Source organism: Lepidochelys kempii, chromosome 9 (genome assembly GCF_965140265.1).
Source record: "Lepidochelys kempii isolate rLepKem1 chromosome 9, rLepKem1.hap2, whole genome shotgun sequence".
Taxonomy (NCBI): domain Eukaryota; kingdom Metazoa; phylum Chordata; order Testudines; family Cheloniidae; genus Lepidochelys; species Lepidochelys kempii.
In genome coordinates this window covers 17,745,214-17,761,101 of record NC_133264.1, presented here as the reverse complement: position 1 = coordinate 17,761,101, position 15,888 = coordinate 17,745,214, and the positions used below count along the sequence as shown (strand labels likewise).

The 15,888-nt window shown below is 41.3% G+C and overlaps 1 protein-coding gene across 12 annotated transcripts in view; it reads left to right on the top strand.

Annotated features, from left to right (window-relative positions):
* LOC140917185 (uncharacterized) overlaps nt 1-15,888 on the top strand; it is a 315,283-nt gene that overhangs the window by 242,746 nt on the left and 56,649 nt on the right. For 11 of the 12 annotated variants that reach the window (XR_012160738.1, XM_073359435.1, XM_073359429.1 and 8 more), the window contains 5 exons: nt 1,194-1,328; nt 3,909-4,040; nt 5,368-5,496; nt 9,512-9,643; nt 11,558-11,686. Coding sequence is in view for 11 of the 12 variants with exons in the window: in XM_073359435.1 (XP_073215536.1) it covers nt 1,194-1,328; nt 3,909-4,040; nt 5,368-5,496; nt 9,512-9,643; nt 11,558-11,686 (657 nt within the window). In the remaining variant the exon portion in view is untranslated. The remainder of the gene's footprint in view (nt 1-1,193; nt 1,329-3,908; nt 4,041-5,367; nt 5,497-9,511; nt 9,644-11,557; nt 11,687-15,888) is intronic. The other variant, XM_073359432.1, reaches the window with a different exon arrangement.

Here is a 15,888-nt window from a genome sequence, read left to right as displayed (position 1 = left end):
TATCCCAGGGATTTTTTTACACAGACAGTGATTTTAGAGCCCCAGGCTGTATTTTGAGGCAGCTGAACTTTTTGTGAATGATTGTGGCAGTGTGTTACTAGATCAGTTTTGCAGCTTTTTCATTTCTCCCTTTATGGTTTTTGTGGCTAGTACAAAGGAAACTGTATTCTACAGTCACATTTCAGTATCTTCGTAATCGTCTGTGGACAGTTAATGCAGTAATGCAATATAGATAATTACTTCACATTTCCCCTTGAATTCTTATGCCATAGGGCAACTGGTAGGATTTTGATGGGGTTGGGGGTGGGTGGGGAATAATAATAATGATAATTATTAAATATCCTTAGTCCTCTTGGCTAAGGATCAAATCAGAACAAGCCTATTCTTCCACCTCTGAACTCTGTACAAAGGCACCCAAGCAGAAGTGTATATGAAGGCAAGCATTTTGGGGTATCAGAAGTAATAACATCAAGAGAATAAGTAGACTGAATTATACAGGCACTTTCAGCAGCTGTTTCTCATGAATTCATGTGCTTTTTTCTCTGGTATAAGCTAGGTCTGTTGTTGTTACTACTATAATTATTATTTGTTTTTAATGTAGTAATGCTGGAGGTCCCAATCATGGATTAGAGCCCCATTGTGTAGGCACTACACAGTGAGGCAGAATGTAGTGGAAAGTGTACTCTGAGGGTCAAATTCTCTTCTCACACCTCTTGCAACTCTACTGAATTGCTGCACTGGTTAAGTGACAGGAAATTAGGACCGTATTCTGCCCTTGGTTGTAGGCACAAAACTCCCACTCATGTCAGTAAGTGATGCATGGGAGTATCATAGAGCAGAAATTGTCCCTTTGACTCTTTTGTTCTGTTCTACTGTTATGAAAACCCTCTGCTGTGCTACTCTTAGGCTGTCATTGAAATCTATATTTAAACATGTCCTTATCCAGTATGTGACTCTGTATTTTGGATGGTGTTTGGAGGGCATCCCATGCGTAATGACCCCTTCTGTGTTTAATGTAAATGTTTAAATTTATGCAATAGTGAACACAGCTAGATTATCAATTATATTTCCTTGTAATGTTTGAATTTCTATGTCAAATATCGTTTCTGCCAAATTATCTAGCAACTTTTGTTTCAGTTTTCTCAGCTACTCCTTGTTCTAACATACGTTCTTTGTGCACTCACGTTTTTCAGAGTGTCCGCCTGGCTTTTATGGAGCTGGCTGTAAGCTGAAGTGCAGCTGTCCTGCTGATGCTTTATGTGACCAGGAGACTGGAGACTGCAAGCATCCATGCCCACCAGGTTTCCATGGAGAAAGGTGCCATTTATGTAGGTACCTGGAGGCATATTTCAAAGAGAGGTGTAAAAGTGGATTAAGAAATTCAGCCCTGGGAAACCCAAGTTCAGATACCAAAATTCTAGATATTATGCTAAATTGTTACTGACACAAGTAGGCACGCTTCCAATGAAGCCAACTGTAGTTGTGTATACTAATGCCAGTGGTAAATTTGACCTCTGGTGTATGCTGGTGGTGATAGGCTCAGGTACTAGGGCATCTAGGCAGCATAATCGACCATCAGATGTGAAGAGAGCCACTTTCTGACTCTCTAGACTGGGAGGGGATGTTAGCTCCGTGGCAGATTATGGGTATAGGAAAGAGCACAGAGCTTGGAGGAGTGAAGTTGAGATTCCGTTCCTCCTTTCATTTGAAATGCAATATGTGCTGAATATATTGTGTCAGCTAAAGCCTGCAGACTCCCACTGGTCTGGGAAATGAGTGGAAAATATAAATAAATAATGTAGCAGCTCATTTTAATCCCCGGACAAGAGGTGGGTTCTCTGTCCAATGACATTCTTCTAGAGATGGACAACTGGAAGGAAGTGCGGGATCATCCTGCCTGTCACCTAAAATGAGGATAAAAGATTGAGGATAGTTAAGAATACTTTTATGGCTCCCAGTAACTTAATATTTCCTTTTAAAGCTTCAGGCCTAGATTTTCCAGAGTTTTATTGCACAGTTAATTAAAGATCACAAATCACTGAGACACTGGCACTAAAATAGATCACTCTATAGCAGTACTACCTGGATTAAAATTGCTGTTGGTGATGCTTCCTAACGCTTCAGAATGTTTTCTTATGGTAACCACAGTCCATGTCCTCTGGCTTCTTTTGAACAGCGTGTGGCCCAGGGAAGTTTGGTGTGAACTGCAGGCAGAGCTGTGGCTGTGCAGGAGCACTATGCGACTCAAAGACTGGGCAGTGCATGTGCCCTGCTGGCAGAAGAGGTGCTGCATGTGATCAATGCTTGATGCTTGGATAGATTATTGTGCAGAGAACTTAACCTTTGTGGAGTTGGAATGGGGAGACTGGGGAGAGGTTAAGTAATTCTAGTGTCCATAAAAACTGGAAGAAGGTAACACCTTCTATCTGCAGAATGGACAAGCTCATGTATCCACATGGACTTCATCCGAACTTCATGGAATCCACTCCGAAGCGGTAGGAGTTAGTTCAGTCACCCTGCCCGTTCATTCCATTGTCTCTGCTAAGACTGCCAATAGAGGTGCCAGTTGCAATGGTGATTTAGGTAAGGGGCAGGGCTGGTGCTAGACAGGGAGATCAGGGCAGTTGTACTAGACTCGAGCTGTCAGCAGGTCTGTGCTGCTGTGTACACAGTGCCTCCTGCCTGGTTCATGTCTGCTGCAGAGAACAAGTGCAGAGCTCAGAGACAATATGGAAAGAGGGCCTGGGTATCTCCCTTAGCCATCCTGAAACCAGTAAGGGAAAAGGCCGGGAGGGGGAACAGGTGAGGGAGTAAAAGCATGGGGAAGAAGGGGAAAGATGGGGAAGGGGCAAGAACATGAAGCTACTGCTACTGGGAACAGTCCTAGAAAACCCTGCTTCCACTTCTTACGTCAGGCATTGGCTGTTGCCCTCATGATGAGGACATCTATCCACTCTACTAGGACTGCTGACTTGCTGCCTCATAAATAAAAAATATGGCCTTATGGCTAACGAAAGGATAAGGAGCTGAGAAATCTGGGTTCGGCTCCCATCCCAGTCATCAACTAACTTGTGTACCTCCGGTTCCACCTCATAAAATGGGGATAATGATATATCTCACAGGGGTCCTGGGCATTAATATTGGTAAAGCACTTTGATATCCTCAGATGGAAAGCGGTATGGTAGTGCAGAGAACTACAGTTATAACTGATTCTTTCATACACATCCCCGTTTCTCATTTTCTGATGGACTTCCCCAGACCAACAATATGTGTAATTCTGAGATTTGTGCTTGGATTCCTGATGCTTCACAAATGTTAGCTGAAGGAGAAGGTCAGAGGTCAGTGGTGCGTCTATCCATCGAGAGGAGAAAATAGGAAATTAGAAATCAGCCCAAACCAAATCCCACACCTGAGCACCCGGCTCTTTTCCTAAAGCTCGGATCTCTACCTAGCTCCTTCCCATCTGATTCTGGCCCTATCGCTGCAGGAAATGCAGAGTGTAGTTCTGTACTCTGTGGCGATGGTGGTGGTGTTGTTTTTTCAAAAATCTCTCTTCTAATTGAGGTTCTCCTTTTCCTCTTCTGTGCTATGTAACCTACTCCTCAGATACATCCAAACCAACCGCAACATTAGTGTATTGCAAACCATAGAGAAATACAGGCCTTTTGTGATGGAGGTTGGAAGTGAGCCTCTGTGTCTCTGTTCAGAAGTTTTCTCAAAGGGCTGCAACACAATATTGTGTTGATTTCTTTGGGGGTTTTGTTATGGAAGAGCTGTCGATCCATAGAGATAATTCTCTTTCCAGTTCTGCTTTATTTATTTTTTTAATTCTCTTCGGTAACAGCTGAAATATGCAACTGTCTTGAGATAACAAATGGTTCCGTGCTCTTCTTTCTTGTTTCTTATAGATTGCCCTGATGGTCTGTGGGGAGTAGACTGCCAGTTCTTCTGTGAGACCTGTGAGAATGGAGGGAAGTGTAACAAAGTGACTGGAATCTGTGACTGCCCTCTGGGATACACTGGGAAATCCTGTTACCTACGTAAGTCATCATACTGCATGGGTCAACAAAAAGAAAGTCAATAGAGAAATCAGCCTGAGGACTGATTTTTACCTTCTGTCTATTTTATAAGATATTTGCTGCATTAGGATATGCTAATCAAAGTTTCAGATGCATTACAAATTGACCAGGATGGATTTATGGTGTTTGCCAGACAGAGAGAGATTAGAGAGGAATCCAAATGATGAGCTAAACAGCTGCACCAAATAATCATGGAACCATCAGACCAACTGTATGGCAATATGCTAGGCAGAGAGAAAATGACAGCACTAAAAGTAAAATAGGCTGATTTCCAATGGGAGTTGGGTATCTAGCTTCCTTTATGGTCTTTTGAAAATCTCAGCCATAAGGTAACACAGCCTTTGACTTCTGGTCACCAATTCAAATGTAGTTTATGTTGGTCTTGAAGAAAAGTCATTTCCACCTGGTGGCCGTTTGGTGGTCTCAGTCCAAGCCCTGACGCACTGGTGGCCAAACTGCCACCATATGGCATCAATGGGCACATTTGGCATTTAGTTGGTTCCCTCCATTGAGAGATCATGGGTAGAATAGGCTACAATCTTTCCCAAAATGATTCAGTCCAGAGCTGAATTTGAGCAGTTTGGCCAGACAGTATGGGAAAGCTGCCTATGATGTACTGGTTGTGTGACTAAACAGAGGACTTCAGTTGCTACTGAAACACCTAAAGAGGGAGTGGGGGGATTATAGAGGCCCCCTATATTCTTCCACTGGGAGTTGAGTTTGCCCCTCCAACCCTACAGAAGAATGTGGGGATTGATCCCTCCCTATATCCTGCATGGATCTTGGGGATCTACCAGAGGTAAGAGCTGCCACTGAACAACAGGCCCCTTTGGTCCCACTCCAGCTCCATGTCCCCCTCTTAGGGAGAGCATTGTCCCAGCTCGTAATATCAGATATGTCATTCAACTTTGGCCATGAATGTCACTGACATTCATAATTCAGGGTTTGGGCCTGTGCACTCCCCGCTTCAGCAGGAGGTTCCCTTTCCATATTTCCATTAACTAACTGATTTATTGGACATGCTATGAAGTTTATGAAGCAACTCCACTAAGTCAGTTGAGTGACTCCCAATGCATGGGATTAGGCTTTATTAAGCCCTGCTCTCTTAGTATATAAACTGCTGATATTTCGCTCATTTTTGTTTTTATTTTCTGTGTTCGGCTAATATCTGATTCAGAAGGCGGAAGGAGGGCAGAACAAGTGAAGTGGTTGCTGGCTCATTTGAAATGACAGCCCATGCTTGAGTTAATATCTAGGTGAAAAATACCATCTGTCTATTTGTTTTCAGCCTGCCCCCATGGTTACTATGGGCAAAACTGTCTGTTGCAGTGCAGCTGTGATAGCAATGCTCAGTGTCACCATGTTACCGGAGAGTGCACATGTCCTCCTGGCTGGAGTGGCCATGACTGCAAACGTCGTAAGTCAGCAATGTATCCTCTGTACTCAAGTTGTGCTGTCTTTCATAAACTTAAATGGAAACCAAGGGAACCAAGGCTCTGTTTGTTCTTAGACTTGTCAGACTATTAAACTTTTTAATATATTTTTGCTAATCTTGTTGCTTTTGAAATTGTGTATTTATAGATTTATACAGCCTGGGTGGTGATAATCCTTAATTATCTATGTTCATAGTTTTGAAATAGATGACTGATGAAGCACAGAGCGTTCATATAAGCACCTATTTTAACACTATGCATCAATTTTCTGAACACCGACTATGCCATTAGTATTTTGACTGATAGCCAGTTTTGTTTTACATTTTCAATACAGCTTAGTTTTAAGATTAATTCCCAATCTTTCACTTTGTCTGGAGGGAAGACTTATCTCAACAAGTGAGCAGCACAGATGGTTTTGTGGCATAATGTCACTCCCGAACTTGTGAATATAAATGCTGTGTGAAATTCTGCTCTCTCTTACAACACAGTACAATAATAATACCTAGCTCTTATATAGAGCTTTTCAACAGTAGATCTCAAAGTGCTTCCCAGTCTTCAATGTATTTATCCACATAACTCCCCGGTGAGTTAGGGAAAAGTGTTATTATTCGTATTTTACAGATGGGGAACTGAGGCATAAATTGTTAAACTATTTAGGCATTGCTGTGCTCAGCGTTTAGGAGGTGACATATCATTTTCAAAAGGGATTTAGACACTTAGGAGTCTAAATCCCATTGACTGTCGCACATGACAGCTGCAATAACACACTATTAGTTCTTTTTATTATCATCAACATCATTGTAAAATGGAGTAGATTTTGTTCCTGGGCTGGTAAACTGTCACGCTGATACAACAAGGATGATTTTAGAACCACAGCAGTTCTGATAATGCACAGATTGTGTCAAATCTCCATTACTTCCATTTGTGCTAAATATTTTCCAATGAAACTGAAACTTCATGGCAAATTTTTCCATTGATTTTGCAGACTTCAGTAATTTTGATTCTGGTTTTGATAAATTCCACCCCTTCTCTTAAAGCAATGGGTGATTTTTCTATTCTGGATATATTGGCAAAATTGAGGGTGGGGTTTGAGAAGGAACTTTCAACCTTTCCCAGGAACCCAGGGCAAACTCAAAGTGTTTTCGTGTTTAAATATAATACATATGTTTCTGGAAAATTGAAAAGTGTCCTCCCTTTTTGGGTCACTACACAATAGAGCTGGTCAAAAAACGGTAAATACATTTCACGTAATGACAGGTTTCAGAGTAGCAGCCATGTTAGTCTGTATTCACAAAAAGAAAAGGAGTACTAGTGGCACCTTAGAGACTAACAAATTTATTTGAGCATAAGCTTTCGTGAAATACAGCTCACTTCATCGGATGCATTCAGTGGAAAATACAGTGGGGAGATTTATATACATAGAGAACATGAAACAATGGGTGTTACCATACACACTGTAACCAGAGTGATCACTTAAGGTGAGCTATTACCAGCAGGAGAGCAGGGGTGGGAGGGACCTTTTGTAGCGATAATCAAGGTGGGCCATTTCCAGCAGTTGACAAGAACGTCTGAGGAACAGTGGGGGGTTAAACATGGGGAAATAGTTTTACTTTGTGTAATGACCCATCCACTCCCAGTCTCTATTCAAGCCTAAGTTAATTGTATCCAGTTTGCAAATTAATTCCAATTCAGCAATCTCTCCTTGGAGTCTGTTTTTGAAGGTTTTTTATTGAAGTATTGCCACTTTTAGGTCTGTAATAGAGTGACCAGAGAGATTGAAGTGTTCTCCGACTGGTTTTTGAATGTTATAATTGTTGACGTCTGATTTGTGTCCATTTATTCTTTTACATAGAAACTGTCCAATTTGACCAATGTACATGGCAGAGGGGCATTGCTGGCACATGATGGCATATGTCACATTGGTAGATGTGCAGGTGAACGAGCCTCTGATAGTGTGGCTGATGTGATTAGGCCCTATGATGGTGTCCCCTGAATAGATATGTGGACACAGTTGGCAATGGGCTTTGTTGCAAGGCTAGGTTCCTGGGTTAGTGGTTCTGTTGTGTGGTGTGTGGTTGCTGGTGAGTATTTGCTTCAGGTTGGGGGGCTGTCTGTAAGCAAGGACTGGCCTGTCTCCCAAGATCTGTGAGAGTGATGGGTCATCCTTCAGGATAGGTTGTAGATCCTTGATGATGCGTTGGAGAGGTTTTAGTTGGGAGCTGAAGGTGATGGCTAGTGGCATTCTGTTATTTTCTTTGTTGGGCCTGTCCTGTAGTAGGTGACTTCTGGATACTCTTCTGGCTCTGTCAACAAAGCCCGTTGCCAACTGTGTCCACATATCAATGCCCCTCTGCCATGTACATTGGTCAAACTGGACAGTCTCTACATAAAAGAATAAATGGACACAAATCAGACGTCAACAATTATAACATTAAAAAACCAGTTGGAGAACACTTCAATCTCTCTGGTCACTCGATTACAGACCTAAAAGTGGCAATACTTCAACAAAAAACCTTCAAAAACAGACTCCAATGAGAGATTGCTGAATTGGAATTAATTTGCAAACTGGATACAGTTAACTTAGGCTTGAATAGATACTGGGAGTGGATGGGTCATTACACGAAGTAAAACTGTTTCCCCATGTTTATCCCCCCACCCCCCACTGTTCCTCAGACGTTCTTGTCAACTGCTGGAAATGGCCCACTTTGATTATCACTATAAAAGGTCACCCCCCACCCCCTGCTCTCCTGCTGGTAATAGCTCACCTTAAGTGATCACTCTGGTTACAGTGTGTATGGTGACACCCATTGTTTCATGTTCTCTATGTATATAAATCTCCCCACTGTATTTTCCACTGAATGCATCTGATGAAGTGAGCTGTAGCTCACGAAAGCTTATGCTCAAATAAATTTATTCATCTCTAAGGTGCCACAAGTACTCCTTTTCTTTTTACATTTCACATAGAATTTCAAAAGAAATTACACTTTTTCATCTAATTCAAAATGTTCCATGAAAATTTTCATTTTTTGGACTGAAAACCACAAACTTTCAGAAATCTGTTTGTTTCATTTTGGAGTGCGAAAAACATTCTTTAAAAAAGTCTCTCCTTTTTCCAGAGGAGAGTAAAAACGAAAGTGAGAAGGGTGTCTTTTCCCCCAATTAAATGCATTTTTTTCCAAAAAATTTCTCCCAAAGTGAGAACTTCTCTCTGCACAAAAATGAATAAGCCTTATGCAAAGTAACAGTGATCAAAATTTACAAACTTCAGTGTCTAGAATTAGTCACCTAAATCTACGTTTAAGCATTCAAATCAGTGTCCTGATTTTCAGAAATGCTGAGTAAGTGCATCACCCATTGACTTCATTTGAAATTCACAGATCCCTAGATGTTTAAGGCCAAAAGGGGCTATTGGATCATCTTGGCTAATCTCCTGTATAACACAGGCCGTAGGATTTCATCCAGTTACATCTGTAGTCAGCCCCAAAACTTATTTGACTAAAGCATTTCTTCCAGAAAAGCATTCAGTCTTGATCTGAAGAGTTCAAAAGATGGAGAATCCACCACTTCCCTTGGTAGTGTGTTCCAATTTGTCCTCACCCTGTCTGTTAAAAACATGTGCTTTATTTCTAATTTGAAATATGTCTGGCTTTTAACTTCTAGTCATTGATTCTTGATTATGCCTTTCTCTGATAAGTTAAAGAGCCCTTCAGTACCTGGTATTTTCTCTCCATGGAGGAGTACTCATCATTTCTGAATGTTAAATCACTTTGATCTAGTCGCTTTAATATCAGTTTATGCACTGGGGTAAACCAGTATAACTCCATTTACTTCAGTGGACTGATGCCTATTTACCCCAGCAGAAGATCTGGCCCTAAACATCTGGGTTTGAAAATGTTGGCTATTGTAACTATTTTCTAATCTCCCATCCAAATATAACACTGCCTGCTACTTCAAGTGTGCAGTTCAGTCTCATGCAAATGTTGTTGTGTTGCTTCGCAGCTTGTGATGCTGGCCGTTGGGGAGAACACTGTGAAAGCTTGTGTGTCTGCAATAACAGTGACGGTAGCTGTGACCCAGTCACTGGGATTTGTTTCTGTGAAGCAGGATACTCTGGGAAACACTGTGAGCAGAGTAAGTGCAAGAGCATCAAAGTGGGGAATTCACGGTGATCAAAATCAAAAATTGTTTTTCCTTTTGATTATTTTTAGGAAGGCATCCACATTGGAGTTCTCCATAGATAGGAGAATGCACATTTTTCAGGAGGCTCAGATTTCAGCAGTGCTAGACAGGTTAATTAATCATTTGGATTCCAGGAGAGTTATTTTCAGAATAGTTTTGAATTGAACAGCTACTTTGGCAATTGCACTTCATGTTACGGTGATTGAATTGCATATATCTGCATCTTTGCTCCCTCATGTAAGATTTTAAGTTATTTGCCTTTTCTTCCAAAACTCCTTTAGAGCTCAGGCAGATAGAAATAGTTTACATGTCCACAATGGACGCAAACATAGATATGCTGATATCCTCCCTGCATCATAGCCCATATTCTGATACTAATCTCTTTCCCAAATACACCTCAGGTAATACCAGCTGTAAAAACATCACACAATGTGAACTCTTGTAAGGGGCAAGATTCCTTCCTGCCCCAGTCATGCCCTAAAGCATGAGATTTGAACACTGCATCTTGCCATCCCTAACTACAAATACCATTGTAGGTCCAAAAATTGTTCAGCTTCAAAGTCCAGCTGCCATATTTTACCTCATGACACTAGTTTTGTGGGCAGTATTTATGTTATTCACAATGTCATTCATGATGGGAGAAAGGAATAAACAAAAAGAAAGAGAGAAACGCCAAGAGGAAGGCAGATTAAAAAGGGGAGGAGAATGAAATATTGTATATTATGTTGGGCCTGCCCATTTGCTTCCTTCTCAAGATACTTGCATACCCCAGTGATAGGAGCCTTAGATATTCCTAAACTAACTAGTTATTTATTGTACTTCCAGTTACAGATTCATCTTTGAAAGCCCACACCATGTTGTTTCTTGGGCTCTGTGATATTTTCCAGACTGCCTAAAAATGATTTTGTTAATACAAATGTTGAAGTCCTTCCATTTTAAAGGGATCTGGCAGATATCTACACAACTCATTTCAAAATAAGTTAGCAAGACCTATAAACTGCCAGAGAAGCCCTGCATTATTGTGTCTAGGCTAAACTATCACTACCATTCAGCTCTGTCTAAAGTGTGTCTAATGTAAATTAGCCAGCTGGCCCTATTTTAATTGATTTTTCTATAGCCCTGGAGGATATTATTTACAGGCTGAAGTGGGTGTTTTTTCCTTGAGATAGTGAGTGAGATACCAGTCTCTCCTTTAAATTCCCAACAATTACTGCTATGAAAATCTAAGTCTCTTATCCATCTCCCAGATGTAATGTTTTGGCTTGAATGTTTCCAAGCGGAGCATGTAAGCAGGGCATGCAGCTTTCAGTCTGGAGCTTTCCGGAGGAGGTCACCCTGTTTAATGTTCCCTCTCACTTACCTGGGTTCTACTGTGGAATTTGGATTGCAGAAAAAAAGTTGGCAGGGGGAGGAAATGGGTTTTAAGAGCAACATTAGGAATTTTGCATGGCTTATCCCCATCCCAGCAAGTGAGCTCTCATGGGATTTGGGCAAATAAGTGAGTCTAAACCGGTGTGTGGTACACATCAAATCAGAAACTAGGAATTTGGGAGTTGTAATTTCTGCAACTGTACACTTTGTTGTTGTTCTGTGTAGTATACAAAACTGACTGCATCCCTGAGATCTCCCTTTTCCCTTAAAATATACACCTTAATATAAAGCAACATAAGCTTCCTGCAGCAGCCAACATCTCAAAGAGAACACCTAATGTTAACTGTTTTCAGGGTATAGAGACAAATTTTGGCCCTCCCCTTGTGAATAGAAAAGGTTCAAAAGTGCTTGAGAATTGCAAACTGATCATCAGTTGTACTACAGGGATCTTTACCAGATTCAGCTCAACATCCAGCTTTTATTCTTTCTGTCCAGGATGCCCTAAGGGAACCTTTGGGCCAAATTGTAAGTCCAGCTGTCCGTGCCAGAATGGAGCTGCCTGTGATCATGTGAGTGGGGCCTGTACTTGTGCGACTGGCTGGACAGGAACTTTTTGTGAAAAAGGTACATTCTCCCCCTACCCTTTCATTTCTTGGCAGATGTTTCTCACAGATCATTGTAGCACTGGTTGTATAATCAGCGGGACCTGATCTAGGTAAACCATGCAACTGAACTGTGACGGCCTAATTAAATTTTATAACCCAGATCAGCAGGGTACTTAAGCACTTGCCTAACATTAAGTTTGTGACTTGATGGGACTCCTTATGTGCTTACGAACCTTGTTGAATTGGAGCGTTTCTGACGAAAGTCTTCCTGCTTTAACACAGAGAAAAAACGTTGCTCCACTTTTGAATTCTTTCATTGTCCCCATGGCATTTATAATATTATCTTTGAATAAAACATCTCCCCCTGACCCCCAATAAGCTGTTTAAGGAGATACAGGCTTCTAACGTTAAAGTCTACCACTGCATCTGTTATCACCTAGTAACTAGCTAACATGAAGTAACAATTATTTTGGATTGGATTTCGTACATATATTATACTTGATCTGCTGCATGTTCTTGTGATGTTGTTTTCACGCCATAAACTATGCAGAGAGTAAAAAAAAAAAAAAAGGTCTATTGGCTGGGGTACAGTAAAAATAATGTGTAAGTCATCTGTCATTTTGCCGAAATATCTGAATTTGATTTGTTGCACATTTTACAGACAATGATCATTAAACCAAACCTTGGCTGTTTTGTTTCACATGCAAAATTATCAGCTAGTTTAGGTAGATAAAAATGTGTGTGTGTTAGAATGAGACAGATTAACCACTTGTGCATCTATTGCCCTCTAGTGGAAATGAAAGCACTTTGCAGCTTCCGTGCTATAACAGAATATTCAACAGACTACAAATTGTGGAAATTGCACATATTATTTCCTTTTTCATTCTGTCGAGGAAGTGTTAAAAGACAAGAAACAATCTGAGTTCTGCTGGAGAAACTTGTGAGGTAATTTGTGAACACTGTGCAAGGCTCTTTTTCAAAATAACTTATCCATGCCTTATTTTTATTACTCAGTTCTTTTTCTGTCTTAAAGAAAGAATTTGCTGAATCCATAAAAGAGACATGAATCCTCAGACTTATGCATGAAAAATTAAAAACCGTAAAATGGAAAAAATGGCCTTTTTTTCCTACAGCCTTTTTCTTATAGCTCTCCATAAGATCTTACAGCACCCCTCTGGGCAGTCCGAACAATACAATACTCCACTGATTAGAGCAAGGTGATTTTTTTTCAGCAAATAGTAAAGTTGCCAAAGGGTTTTTCAGGGTCCTGAAACCTTTCATGAATTTGGATCAAATTTGGCGAATAGTTTGAGCAAAAGAATTAGAGGAAAACAAATGTAGGAAATGTTGAAGTTTCACTTCAGTGTTTTCAAAATGAACCCCATTTTGGCATTTCATTTTCAAACACTGATTCAAGTGGGCATTCAAAATGTTTTGTTCGACCTGAATGAACGTGTTTTGCCTTTTCATTTGGGGGGAAGGGGGAAGGAGGGCAGGAATCAGGTTTGGTTAGAAACGAACCAAATTTAGTTTATTTTATTTTTTGGTTTGGCTATCTATAAAAAAAAAAACAATTATTCACTCACTTCCACCATTGATACAGTCCATGGCAGATATGGCTTCATGCAAAAGGTCTTGAGGGAAGTAGAAGTGCTCGAGACATTTATAACTAGACTACATGAAGCATAAGAAAATATTCTGCAAGGAACAAATATATGCTAGCAAGAAGAACGGATTAAATGAACCACTGTCCCCTCTGCTTATCTTTCTCTGCTATATGAATTGTAAGACAAGTTAGTCAGTCTTGAGATAATTTGGTTGTTCTTCCTGGAGTACTTCTAAAAAACAAAAATTCTGAACTTGTCAACTAAAATGAAATCAAAATAAAAGACAATATATTTTGTTATATACATTATTTCCGGGACTGGATAGGTAAGCATAAAGGGACTGGGACAAGCAGCCAGGGGTGGGGAAGAGACAGGACTGTTTATGGATAGATTGGATGGGATGGGCAGAAGGGATCAAACTTGAGGGGGGAATGCTCCAAAGAATCTGTGCCTATTAGAGAATACTTCCCACCAGAGCCTGGAATGGAGCTCAAGCTTCCTGAGTCTCACCAATCCTCAGCTGTCAGCAAATGTCTGTGAAACCCACTTGCAAAATGTGTCTCACCCCCTCTCATGCTGGTGGTCCACATGGAGTGTGACTCTTCTTGAGGTGCCCAGGACTGGGAGTCATCTTGTTACCCTCTTGCCTCAGCAAGAGAAAGACTTGCTTGTCGTTAACGGTGTATCAGCTCCCTGACACCACCAGTCTGTTAGTCACCCAAATAATCATGGATCAGTGTTCATGTCATGCTCCCTGTCAGTACCCAGCCCAGGACAGGGAAACTAATGATGGAACCAGCGGACCAAATTCGGTGATGTATCCTGGTCACATGCCACCTGAGGCACGTTGAGTATATACTAAAAAGAAAAGGGCTCTGCCAGCCCTCACTGTACCTTGCAGGTAACAGTCGGTGCACCGCAGCCCCTCTGAAAGTGTCCCCCTGTAGTATCCAACCCTCTTTCACTGCACACTCACGGAAATTACCAGATTTGCAGTCCCCAAAAGAACAATGTACACACAGCTTGACTGCTACAACTCAGGATCAGGTCCTTTATAACTTCACAGCATTGAAATATAGTGAAAACAATCATAAATTTATTATAAATATAAACTTTGCTTTAGGTGTGACAAGCTACTTTAGTTTAGCCTGTTAAAGTTATCTCCCAGCAGTTCCAACTAACAAAGCAGGGATCCTCCTGTCATAAATGGAAAAAGCGCTGTTCTTTTTGCTTCCCCAGTGAAGGATAAAAGGGATATCCTTTTGCTTTCTTCTTATACCCCAAAATCCACTGTTTTGATCCTAGAGACAGGATGACACCGTTCCCCTGTGCTTTATTCCCCAGAGTACTGGTTTACCATCCTCATGTTGATGTTGTATGCAAAAAGACTTCCTTTGCGTTAGCTTACAATGCTCATTTTTCACGTAAATCAAGGCAGACAGGTGAATCTATGTCCTTTTGTCTGGCAAAATCTATTTGCCAACCCTGTCTGGGACACAGACTCAAAAACTTATTTTCAGTAGTTGGGGAAGGTATTTCTTGTACACTGAGTCCTACACACTACTGGAACTTAATAAACAATAATATGCAGTATACAGTGATTCAGTTAAGAGTTGAAACCACATGCAGTAATTTCTAATTTGCAGCTTGATATCGGCTTGCCCACCAAATAAAAATAAACAGAAGGCTGACTAATACTTCTTGACTGTTTGACACCGATATATATTCTATTTCCCCATTTCTCTGAGACACCATGTGTTTGGAAGGTACAGTAAGTCTCAAAGCATCCATGCGACCTTGAAGAAGCTACAGGCTGGACTGACTGAAGAAGAGAATTGCCATTCCACTTGGAGTAAATGAGCCAGTTGTATGAAATCATATGTTCAGAAAACCAAGCTGCCACTGTCAAGGCAAAGTGAACTTCCAAATCAGACCTTGCTCTGTGCTACTGTAACACCAACAGATCCTGGTGGTTGGCAGGCGGGATCAAACCTGAGCCCCAGTGCATGAGCCTCTATTGTATGAGCTAAAAACCAACTGCCTTTTAGCTGAGGGTGTAGAGCAAACTCGTTACTCTCTCTCTCTAAGTGGTCTTGGTGCCACTCGATGGGACAGAACACCACCCCCAGCAGGTGTGTGGGTTACACCACCACTACTACCTTTTGCCAGCAGAGAACTTACATTCATTTTCTATTTTAGTCCACTGTTGTCTACAGATATTGTACTGGAGTTCATTGTATTATAGGCAGGGTAGGTAGCAACACTCTTTTACAAGACCCCATTTTCAGTTGCAACAGCAATGGAAGAATTAGATTTCTCACCATTACATCAAGCCTAATGGTGAGAAATGGAGGGGCTGGCAGGTGGAGGAATAGGAGGTAGGGGGCAGAGCATGGGAAACTGGGACTGATGGGGCAAAGAGACTGGGACTGCAATGAGAAGGCCAGCAGGATGTTGAGGACTAGGGCTAGTGAGACAAGAACACTGGAACAAGGAACCAGCCGTACATGGATGGGAGGTGGTGGGGAAGAGACAGGACTAAGACGGGGTCAGAAGGTCTCTGTCCACTAGAGAACGCATCCCTCCAGAACCTGGAATGGAACACAAGATTCCT